Source organism: Panicum hallii, chromosome 7, assembly GCF_002211085.1.
Source record: "Panicum hallii strain FIL2 chromosome 7, PHallii_v3.1, whole genome shotgun sequence".
In the NCBI taxonomy this organism is placed as follows: Eukaryota; Viridiplantae; Streptophyta; class Magnoliopsida; order Poales; family Poaceae; genus Panicum; species Panicum hallii.
In genome coordinates this window covers 24,697,801-24,717,736 of record NC_038048.1, presented here as the reverse complement: position 1 = coordinate 24,717,736, position 19,936 = coordinate 24,697,801, and the positions used below count along the sequence as shown (strand labels likewise).

Sequence of the window (19,936 nt, the reverse complement as noted above, 5' to 3'; positions counted from 1 at the left end):
TGGTGGTTCTTAATATAGCTCTCTGTTTTAGATACTCAGGTTCTTGAAAAATTTTATTAAAATCCGGATATGTGAATTTTACTAGTGCTTCAATTTTGTTACCTGTAGTCTGTATGAGTAGATCTTCAGGTATTTTAACTATTATTGTGTCTGAGTCATCTCCTATGTTACTTGTGTTTTTAATAGTTCCGTTGCCAATACCTAAAATCCAATTATTGAAGCTTGTTAATTCATTGTACTCTTTACTGTCTTTGTCTATTTTCTGTAATCTCATATTTTCAGTGAGGTTTATTATTGTAATATTTTCCAAAGGTATGAACTTATAATGGAAGCATTAATTATCTGTGATTTTGATCCACTCTTGATAACTGGCAATATTTGTTTTGGGTCTCCTCAAGAACCACCACTTTCCCCCCAAACGGTTTATCGGATAATTTATTATCTATTTCTGAAAGTATATCTCTTAATGATCTATCAAGAGCTTCAAAGCATTGCTTGTTTGTCATTAATGCTTCATCCCATATTATGAGACATGTTTCCATAAGTAGTTCGACGAGCTTGGTTCCACGCTTTATATTGCACGTGGATAACTCATCAATATATATTGGAATTTTAAACCTTGAATGAGCTGTACGACCATTTGGAAGTAATAGGGAAGCTACTCCTTATGATGCAACTGTTAAGACTATTTTCTTTTGTGCTCTTAGATATGATATAATTGTATTCCATAAGAAAGTTTTTCCAGTTCCTCCATGATCGGATATAAAGTAAAATTAAGGTTCTCTATATAGTACACTATTTATTATTCTGTGGAAACCTTTTTTTTGGTCCTTGTTTAATTTGTAGTACAATCTATTTGCCTCTTCTTGTAGGTATTCAAGATTATAATTTGTTTCTTCTTGAATTAGGTGGTTGCCTACTTCTGGATAGTGTTTTTTTTATTTTCTTGGCATGTTATATTTGTTTATGTTAGATCCATTTTTAGATATTATCTCTTCCAATTCTTCAAGCAATAAATCTTGTATCTGTATATAACTTGGCTGATGTTCAGTTGGGTAGTATTTCAAAGTTAATTTGTGTTCAATATCATCAGTCAATTTTTTCCAATTCTTTTCATAGAAATTGCGTTCATCCTTCAGGTTTCAAAATAGCAGCATTGTTATAAAAATATTATGTAATTGCGATGATGATGCCCAATTTGTAGCCTCTTCAAATGTGTTGTACCATTCATTATCATCGTTTAGTAATCCTCTTGCTGCACAAGCTTCTTTAAAGGTATCCAAGATAATACAGTTGTAGGTTCTTAAATCTTTATAATTTGTAGCTCCTTTTACTATCATTAGTAGCATACGCAAGTAAAAACGTTCTCCATCTGCTGGGTTAACATAGTACAGTCGCCCTATTTTGAATCCATGGTGCTGCTTTATCCATTTTTTGTTTTTATTATCCCATTTCCATCTTTTAGGAAAATCAAAATATGTAAGGTCTTTTGCTTCTTTGTATGGTGTTTATTAGCTTCAAACCTTTCGGTTAGCATAGTTTTTTTTTATTTTTGGGGCCCTTTATAATACTTTTTAGTTTTGCATCTTCTTTTAACCAAATTGTGTTCATCAATGGTAGGTGAACAGGTAATCTTTCAACAGGTGGCCAGTGGTAGTGTATTTCATAACCAAGTAATCGCCATAGTGCAGCTTGCTCAGATATGTATCTACAATCTCATTAATGTCTTTTGTTTCTTCCTTTATCGGTACATCTTCACCTTTTTTGATATGTTCAAAAATAATATTTGCTCTATCAGGTCTTTTGTTTACATATTTGCATAGATACTTTTGTTGACGTATTCTACATTTATATGGGCTTGATATTTCTTGAGCAAGTGCAAATTATGTGGGACAACCCATTTATTGTCTAAGTTATGGTTATCTCTACGTATATAAATACCAGTATCCTTGGTGATATTGGGTAAATCCTGTATCTGTGAAATTAGTTTCCTCTTGGAATTCTTTTGGATAAAATTTTGAGCATCTTCCTTTCTTCATGCATGGGCAATTATAGTTTTTATATCCACATGGCCCATGGATCATATGCTTAGCTATTAGTACATAACCTAAAGGATCTTTGGTAGGATCTGGTATTTCGGCAGATATCCACTTATCTACAATTTCGGGTGTTATTTCATTTCTATTTTTATCTAACCATACTAAGATATGAACATGTGGTAATCCTTTTTTTTAGAATTCTATTGAATATAATATTGCTAATATAGGACCAAAGATGGAACCTGAGTGTATATCATTTAGTAGCTGTTCAAGTTTCATATGGAAAACCCATATTATAATATTAGGTCTGTCGCTAGGTTGTTGTCCTTCTACAATTAATAATGTAATTTCAGGCTATTTTGGATTACATGTGAAGATTATAAATAGATCTGGAGGTCCATATACACAACATATTGCAATACCATCATGGTAATTTTGTAATACATAATGTCTGCATCCAGTATGACTGGAGGGTAAGAATACCCTTTTACCAATTTGTTGTGCATTATTTAATCCTTTTTCTATTGCATCAAATATTCCCTGAATGTAATCAAGTCTTAGTTTAGCTTGGTTTTTGGCAATAAACATTAGTCTATCTTCATCTTCCATTGCATGGACATCCACAATTACTTGTTTTGAGAGTCCACCATAGCATAAATAAGGGTTTGGTTGGTTAGGTCGGTAATGTACATGGTATTTAAAGAATTCATGCATAGTTACTGTAATTCTCTTTATTTTTTATTACAACTTGTTAGGTCTTCATAGTAATTTATAACAAGCTGGAATCCTCCCTCTCCGTGTGGAAATAATAATGAATATTGCAATGGCATATACGCTGGATGAAATATTGATATACGTTGTAGACCTTTTTTTCTATTACTAACAATAATATCTCTTTTGTAGTTTTCTAGACTTCAATCGCCTACTATTAACATTGCTAGTTCTTTGTGTGGCATTTCATATTGTACCAGGTCACCTTTATATGCTCCTACAATGCGGATACAATATCTATTCCTTTATGTTGCTCAAGTAGATCACGTGCATGGCGAAAGACTTTTACTAGTGGATTACAATTATCGGGCATTTTTTTAAGCCCTTTCACTATATCACGATTGATGCCATTTTGGTCAGGTTCTTCTTTGGTCAATGCTCGTAGTCTATTTTTGATCTCATTCTTAGTATCAAAAATATATAGTTCAGCAAACTTTGGTATTTTATCTGGTTGAGAAGTAATGATCCTATACAGTGTTGTATTTGACCATTTATTCGGAAGATATATGGTCCATCTCCTTGATTTATTTTCTTATCAATGTTACCCCCCATTGATGTAAAAGCAAACAAACTATTGTATTGTCTTATCTTTTGTAGGAAATATTTTGATAAACTATCTCCATTATAATTGAGCAACCTAAATAAGAACGCTAGTGGTTCTTTATATGGTGGTATCCTAATTTTTCCATATTTGCAAAAGTTAGAGTATAATATCTGTTTGTTATTATTTTTACTATCTTTCTTGTTTCGCTCTTCAAACCAAAATATTGCATTGCATTATCTGCAACTGTATTATGGCAATCCAAAGTATGATCTTTCATCGTACGATTCCTTTAAATATTTGATATATTCTGGTATAAAATATACCATACCATGTGGTAAAGATAAATATGAATGTATATGATCAATATTTAGACATCTTCGCTTTGCTACTGCATCATTCATTTCTATTTCACTATTTTCTTTATTCTTTTATTTTTTATCTTAAATTTTTTGTTGCCTTATGCATCTTCTTTTCTTGCTGCTTAGTTCACTATTTTCAATTTCTTCTATAGGTTTATGTATTTTTTATTTAACATTTTCAATATTTACTATGTTATTAAACCCGGATTGCTGGGTGCGTTAGAAAACTTAACAATATTAGTAATTGCAGCATAATACATTAATAAAACCTATTTTACAAAATTTAATCCACACTACATGAATTTTTGGGGGGGGGGGGATTACATAGCCACATTAAAGTACATCGAGAAGAACATATGAAAAAAAATTATAGCCATTTTTCGAAAATAGCAAATGCTTGTACATAATTTCAAGTTCATGAAAAATAACATTGAAAAAAGAAATTACATTCATTTTCCACAAAAGTCAGGATATGAAAAGTCAAAATCAATTATAGTAGTAGTCAAAATCAATTATATTTATTTGATAACCTAATATACTTCATCCTCACTGCATTACAATAAGGATATAAAAACGCTACTCGATCTTTTATGGACAATATAAATATATACATTTTGTTTAGAGCATACCTTTTGCTACGTGGTTATCTCTGGTCTTCATTTTTGTTTGCTCCTTTGTATTTTGCAGGCCTGTAGTGGGAGCACAATGTTTCATTACAAAGTGTACATTAAATATAATTTATTTTTGTAAGATTATAGTATATATTGTCTTCGAGATTATTTAACAAAATTTCTAGGAATGAGTCACAGCGATAACAATCTTTGAGTTTCTAACTATGTAAAGAATAAATTGTGCATAAAGTGTTAGAATATTGGATCTAATATCTACACTGTATACTTTATAAGTTCAGGTTGTAACTCATGATCACATTTTGTTTCAGTTATGATTAGAGAAACAATAGAGAAAAAAGAGATACTCCCATGGAAGCTACATGACAATTTAAATTAAAATAGATCAATTATGCTACATGTTTTTTAAGCTTTCACATGTTTGTAGCAGTGAAGTAGGTAGGAAGAGCATTGAACCAGGAATCTAAGAAAAGTGGTTTCAACATTTTTAGAGCAGCAGAAGAATTATTAAGTCATTAGTTCACCTTCACACAAACAAAGCATAAGTAAATTCCCAGTGAAGGCAACAAAACAAGTTTCTCAATTTTTTAGAGGTCTACATGATTTTCTATGTATTTCCCAAAGTTTCAGATATGCAATCAATAAAAAACTGAGCTAACACCCTACGTCTACTTGCCACTCGGCGACTCACTGTCCCTGACGAGCGGGCCCGGAGCCAAGGGGCCCAGCTGGGGTCAAGATGCGGCTAAGCCGGCTTTGACCGCGGAGGAGGACGCGCCGATGGCGCGACGTCGAGGAACGGCCAGGCCGGCCGGCACACGGAAGCAGCGGAACGGGTTGGGGGCTGCACGGTAACAAGCAACAGGCTCTGCGAGGGGCCTGTGAGCTTACCTGTAGGCTCGGTCATCAGGGAGTCGGGGCGAAGAGGGGGTACGATGAACGATGGCGCCGGCGATGAGAGAGCTCCGCCTATGGCCTTGCACGATGGGGAAAGGAGGGGGTTAGGGCCAAAACGGATCGCAGAGGGGGCAGCGATGCCGTGGGTGCGAGGAATTGCGGCGGCACTCACCGAGGACGGCGGATTTGGCGATGGACCATTGGAAGAAGGGTGGCGGTGGCAATGGAGATGGCCGGCACGCAGAACAGATCATGTTTTGCTAAGAGGATTCTTTTTTTTCTTAACGCTTGTTGATGAGACTGATGACTGCTTGGGTGCTGCAGGAAGACAGAAGGGTGGGCGACGCTAGGCACAAGCTACGCTGGTTATGGCTTTTATTTATTCCCTTCGCACGGAGAAGGAAGAGACATTCCGTCGGAAGGAGAAACGTCAGCACATAAAATGAAGAGACTGGAAGGCTGTGGAGCCTTGTACTAGCTGTAGCTAGATATACGATTCATTAGCTGGAGATCCGACGGACCAAAATAAGAGGCAACGTGGCTCAATGTTTGCTCGAAAATTTCACCGGAATAAGATCTTTAGAGAAGATATGTGGACTGTGGTTGTAGTGTTGTACCCTTTATATGCCATCACCGTACACCAGCAAGCATCGACTAAAACTTAATCTCAGTACTTAAACTTAATTACAAACTGAAGAAAATAAGTTGTATCCAAAAGAACCATGATCAAATTCTAAACTGGTAACCAGTGGAGCAATCTCAAGTGCGCGACTGTTGGAATATTTAGGCCCAATAGTGCACAGGCCCAACACGTAAATCCAAATAATTCCAATAAAATCTCAAAGACCCATTAGTGCAAAGGTGCATGGCAACAATTTAGTCCCACCTTGCTAGTGGAGGTGGAGGAAATCCAACTTAAATAGTTGGATGCTCTCCATGCTCTTGCAAGTGTGGGTGAGAGGAAGAAGTAAGAACACGCGCGCTCGCTCGCCTTGCCGGACTCGGGCAAAGGGCGCGCGCACGCGACGTGCGCGTGAATGGTCCGCCAAAAATCCGGTCCAATCCTTGCGGGAACGCGGCTTCCTTTGCAGATTTATTTTGCCACTTCGAATCTATTTCGGATATCACGCGCGGAATTTTGGGACTCGTAACCGACTTGGTTTTTGGGACTCCAAAAACTCTAGCGGTTCCTTCCTATGAATACGCACGGGTGCCGGATACAAAAGATACAGAACGCACAACGCGTCTCACGCCTCAGCCTGCCTGCTGCGCCTCATATGCTACTTCATCCCGTTCGTCGGCGTGCACCGGCGATCGGGAGAGTAGGTCTCCGGAACCTCGTCCTCAGCGATCCTGCACCGGGAGAGGGCGAATAAGGTTTTTGGGAAGCGCTCTGCGCGACTACTCGAATGCTTCCACATCACCGTCCTCTACGTCCTCATCGCTACGGCTCGTCTTCCTCCTCGTCAGTGGGGCGCGACTCGGCGTCGTCAAGCGTGCGGAGGTGCTGATCGTCACCGTCATCTTCTTTACCCGGTTATTCCGGTCAGCCTAGAGATGTACGGTTTTCTGTCCCTAACCACGTCTTTCATACCTAGTATGATCTGGTATGATCTGGTTATGGTTGATCTTGCTGCTGCAATATTTTATCTTGAATTGCTTGATCAGCATGTTTACATATGTTCGTTTTCTGTACGCACTTTTCGTCATGGTCATGTTTTATCTTCGGATTAATTTAAAACTGAAACTCTTATTTATTCCATCAATCCAAAAATCTTATTATAGGAATTTCAGTTTCATGGCTGGATTTGTTGATGCTCTGAGGCCCGAGAAGTTCTCTGGTGAGCACTTTAAGAGATGGCAAACGAGAGTGTTTCTGTGGCTCTCTGCCATGAACATGCTGTGGGTGTCCAAGGGCAAACCTGAGGGTTACCCCTAAGCAGGAGAAGGCTTTTACCGAGGCCAACACACTTTTTGTGGGCGCTATCATCGGTACACTTGTAGATCATCTACAGGATGTGTACCTTCATCATACAAACGCTAAAAAGTTGTGGGACACTCTGGAGGCCGACTATGGCGGCACAGATGCTGGCGCTGAGCTGTACATTATGGAGCAGTACCATGACTACAAGATGACCGATGGGAAATCTGTAGTCGAGTAGGCTCATGAGATACAGTGCATGGCCAAGGAGCTTGAGCACCTCAAGATCAACCTACCCAACAAGTTTGTGGCTGGTGGCATCATTGCCAAGTTGCCTCTTTCATGGAGGGATTTCGCCACTACTCTCAAACACAAGAGGATGGAGATATCAGTATCTGATCTGATAGCATCCCTTGATGTTGAGGAAAAAGCTCGGGCTAAGGATGGGCGATCTAAGGCTGCTGAGGGTCAGACTAGTGCTAACATGAAGCAGAAGTCTCACGGCAAAGGCAAGGGCAAGGGAAAATAGACCAAGCCGCAGCCTACCACTACTTTCAAGAAGAAGAAGTTCAAGGAAGGTCAAGACTGTTTTGTGTGTGGATCTACCGATCATTGGGCAAAGAAGTGCCCACACGGCAAAGGAAGGAAGCCTTCACCTGAGCAGAAGACTGCGAACACGATCACCATGGCTAGAGTGGAAACCAGTGGGTATAATTCTTTACCTTCGATTTTTTCAGTATTTCAATCTACTAGTTGGTGGCTTCGATTTTTTCATGTGTGTTCTGATGCTACCTTGTTTTCTTCTTACCAGACCGCTCGGGATTCTACAGTGATGATGGGCAATGGGTCGCATGCTACTGTTCGTGGTGTTGGCACGGTCGATCTGAAACTTACTTCAGGAAAGATCGTGCAGCTAAAGAACGTGCAGCATGTCCCTACTATCGGCAAGAATCTAGTTAGTGGCTCCCTTTTGTGTAGGGATGGTTTTAAAGTAGTGATTGAGTCCAATAAATTTGTCGTATCTAAGTGTGGACAATTTATCGGTAAAGGCTATTAGTGCGGAGGCTTGTTCCATTTTTCAGTTTCAGATTATTGTAATAAATCCATGAACTTAATTTCTGATGGTATAAATGAGAGCAATGCATCTGTTTGGCACTCGCGTTTATGTCATCTGAATTTTGGCTCTATGTTTCGACTTTCCACCATGAGTTTAATTTCGAATTTTCCCATAGTCAAAGGTTCTAAGTGCCATAGTTGTGTACAATCTAAGCAACCTCGAAAACCTCACAAGGTGGCAGAGAAGAGACATTTGGCACCTCTAGAACTCGTCCATTCAGATATCTGTGAGATGAATGGTATGTTAACAGAAGGTGGAAAAAGATATTTCATGACCTTGATTGACGATGCAACTAGATTTTGCTATGTATACTTGTTGAAAACGAAAGATAAGACTCTTAACTGCTTTAAAATCTATAAGGCTGAAGTAGAAACACAACTTGAGAAAAAAATCAAACGACTTAGGTCCGATCAATGAGGTGAGTATTTCTCTCTCTATTTTGACTTATTCTATGCGGAACATGGCATTATTCATGAGAGGACGCCTCCCTAGTCACCCGAATCAAACAGGGTTGCTGAAAGGAAGAATCGCACGTTGTCTGACTTGGTTAACGCCATGTTAGACACTGCTGGATTATCTAAGATATGGTGGGGGGAGGCAGTATTGACTGCATGTCATGTCCTAAATAGAGTTCCTATGAAGAATAAGGAAAAGACTCCTTACGAGGAGTGGATTGGGAGAAGACCTTAACTCTCTTACTTGCGTACATGGGGTTGTTTGGCCAAGGTGAATGTGCCAATCAACAAGAAGCGCAAGTTGGAATCTAAAACTGTGGATTGTATCCTTTTAGGTTATGCAAATCATAGCATTGCTTATAGATTTCTAGTAGTTAAATCTGAGGTGCCTGATATGCATGTAAATTCACTGCTGGAGTCTCGTGATGCTACATTCTTTGAGAATATTTTTTCTATGAAAGACTCGCATGTTATATCTTTATTACCTCTGAATGAAACAGTGAATACAACTCCTAAATCTGTTGAATTTTCTGAGCATGATAAACACACACTTGAATCAAATCATGAGGAGATTCACAGTGATGCTCCTAGGAGGAGCAAGAGGCAAAAGACTGCAAAGTCTTTTGGTGATGATTTCACTATTTATCTCATAGATGATGCTCCCAAAACAATCACTGAGGCATTCTTATCTCCCGATGCGGATGATTGGAAAGAAGTTGTCCGTAGCGAGATGGACTCCATTCTCTCCAATGGAACTTGGGAGCTGGTCGAAAGACCGTATGGTTGCAAACCTGTGGGTTGCAAGTGGGTGTTCAAGAAGAAGCTTAAGCCTGATGGTACTATTGATAAGTATAAGGCTCATCTTGTGGCTAAGGGTTACACCCAGAAAGAAGGCGAAGATTTCTTTGATACTTACTCATCTGTTGCGAGATTGACCACTATTCGTGTTCTACTCTCCCTAGCTGCCTCGCATGGTCTTCTCATCCATCAGATGGGTGTTAAGACAGCTTTCCTGAATGGAGAGTTAGAAGAGAAAATCTACATGACACAGCCCGATAGTTTTGTAGTAGAGGGTCATGAGGACAAGGTGTGCAAGTTGTATAAATTTTTATATGGCCTGAAGCAAGTACCTAAGTAATGGCATGAGAAATTCAACTCGACACTCATATCAGCAGGCTTTAGTGTCAATGAGACTGATCGATGTGTGTATTACCGCTATGGTGGGGGTCAAGGAGTTATATTGTGTTTGTATGTCGATGATATACTGATCTTTGGCACTAGTCTTGATTTAATCAACGAGGTCAAGATATTCTTGCGTCAAAGCTTTGATATGAAAGATCTTGGTGAGGCTGATGTTATTCTCAACATCAAGCTGATCAAGGGAGAGAATGGGATTACTCTTTCGCAATCCCATTATCTAGAGAAAATGTTGAATCGGTTTGGCTATAAGGATAGCAAATCTAGTCCAACTCTTTATGATCCGAGCTTGATCCTTCGAAAGAACAGAAGAATTGGCAGAGACCAATTGAGATATTCACAAATGATTGACTCACTCATGTATCTTGCGAGTGCAACGAGGCCTGACATCTCTTTTGCTGTTAGCAAGTTGGGCCGGTTTACTAGTAATCCGGGAGATGATCATTGGCGTGCGCTTGAGCGTGTAATGCACTACTTGGTGGGTACTATGGAATGCGGGATTCACTATTCCGGTTTTCCTGCAGTACTGGAAGGATACAGTGATGCTAATTGGATATCGGATCGAGATGAGCTGGATGCCACTAGTGGATACGTTTTCACTCTTTGCGGTGCTGCTGTTTCATGGAGATCATGCAAACAGATGATACTGACGAGGTCTACTATGGAGGCAGAACTCACAGCACTAGATACAGCTACAGTGAAAGCCGATTGGCTTCGTGAGCTCTTGATGGACTTGCCTATTGTCGAGAAACCATTGCCGGCAATAATGATGAACTGTGACAATCAAACGATGATTGCCAAAATAGACAGTTCAAAGGACAATATAAAATCTTCAAGACATATCAAGAGACGGTTAAAATCAGTCAGAAAATTGAGAAACTCTGGAGTTATCACTGTGGGTTATGTCCACATTGAGAAAAAATCTGGCTGATCCGTTCACCAAGGTACTGTCACGCAAGGTGATAGACAATGCATCCAAGGAGATGGGTTTGAGACCCGTATAAGTTATTCCCTAATGGTAACCCAACCTATATGATCGGAGATCCTGTGAATTAGGATCTAGGAAGAACAAGCTAGAGGTTAGCATAAGAGTAATATTTTATAGTCACTTGAGAAGGATGCAATACTCTCGATTACTGCATGGTAGGTTGGCATTAGCCTTAATATATTCTGTTGGCTTTAATTAGCAAAGATGTTATCCTGCAGAATATTCTTGAAAGAATACACCTATGTGAGCCCGACTGTTGGACGGTCGCAGTCTGTGAGATTCGGCTGATCTCTATTAAGCTCATGAAGAGACCAGAAAGTACGACCTATATGCTCCAACCGCGAAGTAGCCTACTGGAGGTTAAGTATCAGTTTGACTATAAGTGAAACTCATTTGCACAAAACTTCCAATTCAAGGCTTAGTCCATTGTTCAAGTTGTAAATGAGTGTAACTTGTTGTTCTAGATGAAAGTTCAACTTAACAGTCCATTGAAACACTGGTATATCAAACAACAATGGGTTGAGGCAAAATCATAATGAGACTTTGAGATCTAGTGGGGGATTATTGGAATATATGGGCCCAATAGTGCAAAGGCCCACCATGTCAATCCAAATAATTCCAATAAAATCTCAAAGGTCCATTAGTTCAAAGGTGCATGGCAATAATTTAGTCCCACCTTACTAGTGGAGGTGGAGGAAATCTAACTTAAATAGTTGGATGCTCTCCATGCTCTTGCAAATGTGGATGAGAGAAAGAAGGAAGAACACGCGCGCGCTCGCTCGCCTCGCCTCGCCTCGCCGGGCCGGGGCTGGGGCTCGGGCTCGGGCTCGGGCAAACGGCGTGCGCACGCGACGTGCGCGTGAATGGTCCGCCAAAAATCCGGTCCAATCCTCGCGGGAACGCGGCTTCCTTTTGCAGATTTGTTTTGCCACTTCGAATCTGTTCCGGATATCACACGCGGAATTTTAGGACTAGTAACCGACTTGATTTTTGGGACGCCAAAAACCCTAGCGGTTCCTTTCTAGAAATACGTATGGGTGCCGGATACAGAAGATACAGAATGCACAACGCGCCTCACGCCTCAGCCTGCCTGCTGCGCCACCGCGTAATACTTCATCCCGTTCGTCGGCGTGCACCGGCGATCGGGAGAGCAGGTCTCCGGAACCTCGTCCTTAGCGATCCTGCACCGGGAGAGGGCGAATAAGGTTTTTAGGAAGCGCTCTGCACGACTGCTCGAACGCTTCCACATCGTCGTCCTCTACGTCCTCGTCGCCACGGCTCGTCTTACTCCTCGTTAGTGGGGCACGACTCGGCGTCGTCAAGCGTGCGGAGGTGCTGATCGTCGCCGTCATCTTCTTTATCCGTTTATTCTGGTCAGCCTAGAGACGTACGGTTTTCTGTCCCTAACTACATCTTTCATACCTATTATGATCTGGTTAGGGTTGGTCTTGCTGCTGCAATATTTTATCATGAATCGCTTGATCAGCATGTTTACATATGTTCGTTTTCTGTATGCACATTTCGTTATGATCATATTTTATCTTCGGATTAATTTAAAACTGAAACTCTTATTTATTCCATCAGCGACTGCACGTAACTTCTTCAGAAATATTATGCTCTGACCAAAATTACACTATACGCATACCGATATATAGCCAGACTATGCTTTTGGGCTCAAGTGCTCTGTGACCGCCGGCGGCGAACTGGAGCTGGACGTCCCTGTCGCCGTGGCGTGGCTCGTCGTCGAGGCGTACGGCATGGACCCGACAGAGTCGGTGGTGTCGCTGAACTGCATGGTGGAAGCACCGAACGGCTGCAGGTACACGGCGACCGGCATCTTGGGCGGCAGCAGCGGCATCCTGAACTTCCTTGACCGCAGCGCCTCGGCGGCCTGCCTGATCCCCGGCCGCATCTTTGGGTCCGGGTGCGCGCACCAGAGCCCGACGGCGACCACGCGCTCCACCTCCCACGGGTCAAAGGCTCCGCCGAGCCGCTCGTCGGCGGCGCCGAGCGCCGTGCCGCGGCCGTGCATGTCCCACGCCCACTCCACCAGCCGGAACACCTGCCCGTCCTTCCCCTCGCCGGCGCTGGGGGCCGCCATGGGCCGCCGCCCGCAGGCGATCTCAAGCATCACGATGCCGAAGCTGTACATGTCGGACTCGGCTGACGCCTTGCCGGTGATGACGCACTCCGGGTCCAGGTAGCCCGGCGTGCCGGCGACGGCGGTCATCGTCTGCAGGCTCATGCCATGGTCGATGAGCCGCGCAAGGCCGAAGTCGCCGAGCTTGGCGTTGAAGGAGTCGTCCAGCATGATGTTGCTCGGCTTGATGTCGCCGTGGACGACGCACTGGTCCCACTCCTGGTGGAGGTACAGCACGGCGGAAGACAACCCAAGAATTATCTGGTATCTGAAAAATTCAGAATTGAGGTCGAATTCAGTGCATCATAATGTTTTGATTTGATTAGACGAAACTCTAATTTTCCATAAAAAATATTTAAAGAGTGGAGGAGTGGAACTCAAACTGAATTCTGCCGAATAGATTAGGGAAAACATTGATCAACATCGTAGAACTCGAATTAAACCAACACTCTGAGCAATGTTTAGCTTTTCCGTAGTAAGAGGCCAACAAGTTATATACTCTTCCAAAGTTCGCACTACAAAATCTTGAGGACACTGCATACTCTGCTCTGCCAGAGTTTGAAGGTTTGGGAAACAGAGTATGTGAGCTCTTCGTTTAATTCAAGGTAAAGCAAACATCCATCAGAATAGTACTCGGATGTTATGTCGAAGCAGCTGTGATAGCCACCCCCACCCTCCCACTCTCTTTCCGTCATGCTGCTCTTCACAAGCCCAACTTTCTATTTCCATCCAAATAAACTCGACCCTTTTCCGAACCCTAGTTTGGCCTAAGAACAAGATGTGAAAATTAACTATTGTGGCAAAAACACGATAACAAATTAGTGCATGCTTTGTTGCATAGCAGGTTTTATTTTTTTCTTTATGGGTTTGTTTGACGTGTTGCAATTGCCTTTTAGGCCTGTTTGAGTTAACTAGTGGGCAAAATAACATGATATAACAGGGCAATATATCCATACTAAAATTGTTATAACAATGTGATTAGTCACTCCCTCAGTGTCACACTACACATTCTTGAAGGATACTGTAAACTCTGTTCTCGCACATTCAAGGTTTGAGAAACAGAGCAACTGAGCCAGTTAAGCTAGTTTAACTCAACAAATAATTTAAAAACAACCATATCCACAAATCACATATAAAATGATGGCTAAACCTTTACACATTCTTGGATTAGGTTCCCTAATTGTTGCACACCTCTTTTATACATGTATAAAAGGCAAATAAAAAGTTGAAAGAGTTATAAACTTTTGAGTAATTTCACAAATTATTGCATCATATTTATTAGAAATAGGGGTGACAATAAATAAATTAAGGAATGACAAACTGGAAAAATGAAAAGGTTTTGGTGGCTGCGCCGGCGCTATCTTAAGGTAAACTGTGACGCATTAGATCTGACGTTTCCACTTTGTGCTTTTGAGGGAGTGTTGATCTGCCAATTTTTCTTCGGCGAGTCTAAATCAGCATTTGATTATGGGCTAACCCAGGACAGAAAAATTTAGACCCTGACAAACTAAGCGTGCGACCGGCGGATCGCTACGTGCACGCATACTGCATCGTCCAAGTTCAAGTCAACTGGTTTGTCGGGAGTGAAGAATGTAGGGCCATGACGACAAACTAAGAATGTGACCGTCAGATAGATACATGCATGCGCATACCTCGTCGGCCATGTCAGCGTCATCTCCGTGCTGTAGAGGTGGCCATCGAGGCTGCCATTGCTGACCAGCTCGTAGACCAGCAGCAGCCGCCTCCGGCCGTGGCACCAGCCGATGAGCTGCACCAGGTTCCGGTGGCGCAGCCGGCTGATGACGGTCACCTCGGACCGGTACTCCTTCCTCCCCTCCATGGACGCGCCCCGAGAGAACACCTTGATGGCGACGTCGCGGCCGGGCTCCTTCAGGTGGCCACGGTACACCGCCCCGGACCCGCCCTGACCCAGCTTCCCCTCCACCGCGAAGTCCTTCGTGGCCGCCGCGAGTTGCGCGTAGGGGATGGGGCGGGGCCCCGTGCTGGACTCGAAGTCGCCGTCGTCGACGGCGTCGAGGGAGTCGTCGCCGTCCGTGGTCAGCTTCTCTTCGTCGTACGGTTGCTTGCCCCTTCGCCGAACTAGTAACACCGCGACGGCGGCGCCGAGTAGGAGCACCAGCAAGGCAGCTGCGGCCACCCCGGCGCCGAGCTCTATGGTGCTCTTATTGGAGGAGGAGGAAGCAGCTAAGGAGGTGCTGTTCTTGGTTGGCAGCGTCGAGAGGAAGGAGAACGAGAGCACGGTGTGATTGCTGGCGTACGCGTCCCCGGTCGCTGCCGAGAAGCCGACGGCAACATGCTCGGGTAGCAAGCTTGGCAAGTCCACGGTCGCTGCGGCGGTGTAAATGTCACTTCCGACAATCAGGGCAACGTCCAGCCGCCTCGTGCTGTTGTCGTACACGACCGTCGCGGACATCACGCCGGCGTCGACGAGGCTGCCGTCAGGCAAGACCTTATAGTCGCCGCGGGAGTCCATGCTGTTCACGTCGACGCCGATGTGTCGGCTGCTCGGGTCCCAGGGGTCCTGGTGGGTGTCGAACTCCACGGCGACGAACCTCGCGTCGCCGGACGCGTTAATCGTCGCGTAGTTGCCCTTCTGGTTCTCGTCGAAGAGGCCGAGGCAGCCGTCGTAGGACTCCTGCGGCAGGTCCGGCGTGTACGGCGCGAGGAAGAACGTCATGCCGTGCCCGACGCCGGCAACGCCCTTGCCGGCGGGCACGGACTGGATGCTGAAGGTGAAGTTCGCGGCGAAGCTGGCAGACTTGCCGGTGGCGCCGTCCCAGAGCTGCATCGGCTGCTTGTGCCACGCCCGGCCCCTGGCACGCGCTGCGAACTCGTCGCCGAGGAGCTCCAGCCTGCCGTCTTTGATCCTCGCGTCGGCCTCCGGCTTGAAGTCATCGGGGTTGAAGGCGCTGTAGCTGAAGGAGAGAGAACTGGCACGAGGGACGTGCAGTGACACGGCCAAGCAGAAGAAGAGCAGAAGCAGCTGATGAGCTCTGCTGCTTGAGCTTGGGCACAAGTTTTTCACGGCCATGGAAGCTACTGGGGTGTGTGTTCGTTGATTGCACTGTCACAACAAAATATACGACATAGTAGCTCAGTTTTTGTGTGAGGTAAAAAACGATCACCATGCCTCAATATAGTACTCAAATTCAGAATCCAACGACAAGGATGGATATATATGAGGTTGAACGTTTTCTTCAAGTGGGTCCTACGTGAAGGAGGTTCACAGAATAGTAGTCAGATATTTGGTGAGCACATGCTGTCGACTAAACCTATTTATTTCTTCACCAGGTCCATGCCTATGCGTTGCTATGGGTAAAACAAATTTCCTCAACAAGCATCAATTTCCATCATATAATTATAACAATTTGTAGCAAAACTTTACAAATCATTATCATTAAAAAAGGTTATCTACTCAGCAATTTTGATAGGAACCAATTTTTCTACTGGATCTAAGTAATCAATGACTCAACTTTATCATCTTCCTCTCATCCTACGCATTTGCCACCACTCGATCCAATTATCCGAGGGCGCAACCTCATTGTCTTCCTCTTGCCCAACTGCTATTCTACTTTTACCACCCAGTCGGTGGCAAAGATCTGCGCTGGTGTGCCGCTAGAAGCAGCCTCCTTGCCGCTGACATCTCCGTCGGCACCCCCATCCTGGTACTGGCCAAACAATGGTTCCCTGCTGAAGAATGGCTCAACTTGTAAAAAGTAAAAAAGAAATGTTGAATGAGAGTACGCATTTGAAACAAAACTCATAACCAGTTAAGGAATGCAACAATTCATGCAAAAGATATCAATATAAAACAACAGCTTAGGATAAGATGCATCATCAGACTACAATAGACCTTCAGTAAATCCTAATACAGATTATATACTTATTTTAGTTCTCACACCAGCACCAATAAATTTTTTTATCCAGAAAGAGAATTGGTCATGGATTGCATTTTCAGATTCCCTACCTATGCGATTAAATAATAATGATGATTTGAATAAAATCACGATCCCACACTAATTTATTTCAGATAGTATATTTCACGACCATACCTCCAGCTTCTTTTGTTCAGAAACTTATAGCTCTTTTGTTAAGCTTTTGTGCAGAAACTTGCAACAAACATCATCTCTTTAGATTGTACCTGCTAAGCTTCTATAAAACATTTTTATTCATATTATTGCAACTTCATGCAGAGAGTCCTAAAACCACAAAAATTTAACACATGAGAAGGAATAATGAGACATTAGTCATACATGTGTAGAACTTTTGTTCAGGATAACCTCTAGGCTCTCACATGCTTTAGATTAGACACAGAGAACCCATAATAAAATGAGTTTGGGTATTGCAATAGCTTCAGAATACGTCAAAGATCAAAGTCACATTTCATATCCATCTATTTGGGGAAAATTAGAGCAACGTTAAATATCTGCATTGAGTTATACATTTCAGCATAAAAATCTAATGCTTTTTCCATCATATGGCATATCCCACGTTTCTGCATTCAAAAATATGAATTAATCAACCAAAACGTATATAGAGAAGGGGATAGTGTAGTTGAAAGCTGCAGGCAATGCATATGATAGGTGTTAAAACAAATTTCAGAACATTAGTACATTAATTTCATTAACTTATTCAGAACAAGTATAGTCAGTTAGTTACATCATTAAATTCAGATTGTTTTTTACCAACTGGTTCAAAGTTGTGAAATTTAGAGCTCACAGATACTGGCCAGATCGGGCAGAGGTAGTTGTCCACATCAAGCTGCTCAAACCGCTTCTTCACTTTAGGACAGCCATGTCACCGTAGCCTGGTTCAGGAATTAAAGCGCCCTCAGGGCAAGGTGTTGATCATGGTAAATACACTGAAATTTTTCACATTGTCAAAACATGAAGTGACACTATGACACATATGATCTGTTAGTGTCTACAATTTAAGGTTCGGGGTACATAAAACCCTCAGAAATCAGAAAATAAATATTGAGATAACTGGAGAGCTGGCATGCTTTTGTCTGCTCACATAGTTACCACAAGCCATTGCCTTCCATTGACCCCAATTGGCCATGTCCTGTGAAATTGATAGAAGTCAAGAGTACACTTAGAGCTCCCCATGCACTTTACCGAGCTTCAGTGTGCATTTGTTTGAGACAATGAATGTCACGACCCAAAATGTAAAAGCACAAGATAAAAATTTAAAACATCATCATGAGCATCATCCAAGCATCAAGGAGCATCATATGCACTTAATTACATCATGAGCATCCATTTTCTTGTATGACTTATGTGTAAGTTGTGAAGCAAGTTCAAATTCTGCTATGTGACTGTGCCCCCAAAGATTTTATTCAAATACTAGAATTCAAATGGTGATTTGTAGATATTTTTCCTCAATTTTTGGATGTCTCTGTCGAGCCATAAAATTCTTGGAAAGTTTGAAAACTGCAATGTTGTTTGAATTTTTGTGAACAATCCATAATAAATTTTTGAGCTCTAGCGGTTGCTTTGTGTTCTTGATAGTTTAATCTTGCTTCATTTAAAAATTGGTGAATTTTGGAGCCCAGGAAATGTATATTTTTTATTTTTCAAGTTGAACCGTTGCCTTTCTTTCTTTCTCCCGGCCCCACCTGCCTCCTCTCCCTCTCCCGCGCGCTCGGGCCCACGCATCAGCCTCCCCCTCCGCGCCTCCCGCGCCTCTGCACCCGCCCGTTGGGCACCCGCGCGGCACGGCACGCCGGCGGCCGCTGGCTCGTCCAGTGTGGCCGCCGCCGCCCCTTTGTTTCCCGCGCGCCGCTCTCTCTCCCCTCCCCACTTCAAACCGCACCCCTTCTCCTTCCCTCGGCCCGAACCCTAAAGCCCCGCACGCCTCCGCCTCTTCCGCTCCCTCCGCTCCGAGCCGCCCGCTGCCGCAATCCCCCGCCGTCGCTCCACCTCCGCCCGATTCCCAGCGCGCGAAGCTTCCCCTCCACCTACTCACTCGACCCCGGCCCTCAATCGCCCCTTTCCTTCGCCGCCACCGCTCCCCGACGCGCGCCCCCGTCCGCCGCCGCCGCTCTCCGCCATCCTGTTCTCTGCCGCCCCGCCTCGCTCGTCCGCGCTGCGGGTGAGCGCCCCCTCCGCGCTGCGCTGCCCGCGCGCGCTCCGCCTGTGCGCGTTCGCGCCCGTGGGCTGCGGCCCCGTGCCGGCCGCCGCGACGTCGCGCACGCGCGTTCGCGTGCGGGCCGGGCCACGGCGCGCCCTGGCCGCGTCCGCGGCGAGTCAAGGCCGTGGCTGGCCTTGACTCGGCCCCGTTCCCTCCCCGAGCCCACCTGTCGGTGCCTGTTGGGTGCCGGCCCGTGTGGATCTTGCGCTGCCGCCTCGTTTCCCTTTGTGTCATTTCATGTTGATTCTTGTAAATTGCATAGCAACTGTTGTAGGTCTCCAAAATTTGTGAAATTTGTGTTGTTTGACTCCTCTGTAATAGATCTACTTAGATAACTTAAGTTTAGACATGTTAAAGCTCTGTAAACTTAGTTATAAATTATTCTTTCTAGACCTAGTTAAATGCTTAACTTATTTTGTGGTGCCCTAAAAATGTCAAACTAAATATTGTTGTATTCCTTGTGAAATGCTCTATCTCATGGTCCAGCTTATGTAGTTGTTCCTGTACTGTTTGATAGGTTTTTAATGTATTTTTGGTTTTGCTGCCTGCAAACTTGTAAAATGAATAAATTTTGACAGAAAATTAATAAAATGATAAAACCACTTCTATTACTTTTGTTATCATGTCCTCTGTCTCCAGTAATTCTTTGAGAATTTATAGAGATGCTTTGGGTATCTTTTAAGATTTAACTTTAGTTTAGCTGCTGAAAGTTATAAATAACATAAG

General features: G+C 43.5%; 1 protein-coding gene across 1 annotated transcript; it reads right to left on the bottom strand.

The window, feature by feature from the left end:
* Positions 1-12,465: 12,465 nt before the first annotated feature.
* Positions 12,466-16,262, bottom strand: LOC112901192 (L-type lectin-domain containing receptor kinase IX.1-like). The gene is made up of 2 exons (XM_025970046.1): positions 14,710-16,262; positions 12,466-13,325 (listed from the first exon to the last, which is right to left on the bottom strand). The coding sequence occupies exons 1-2, from the start codon at positions 16,107-16,109 to the stop codon at positions 12,578-12,580; spliced, it is 2,148 nt and encodes a 715-aa protein (XP_025825831.1). The 5' UTR covers positions 16,110-16,262; the 3' UTR covers positions 12,466-12,577.
* Between the last annotated feature and the right edge of the window lie 3,674 nt (positions 16,263-19,936).

Excerpts from the sequence above, each read along its gene's own strand:
- LOC112901192 (XM_025970046.1), bottom strand. The coding sequence starts at position 16,109 with ATGGCCGTGAAAAACTTGTGCCCAAGCTCAAGCAGCAGAGCTCATCAG. Across the intron at positions 13,326-14,709 it reads ACGCTGACATGGCCGACGAG|ATACCAGATAATTCTTGGGT; the intron begins GTATGCGCATGC and ends TGAATTTTTCAG.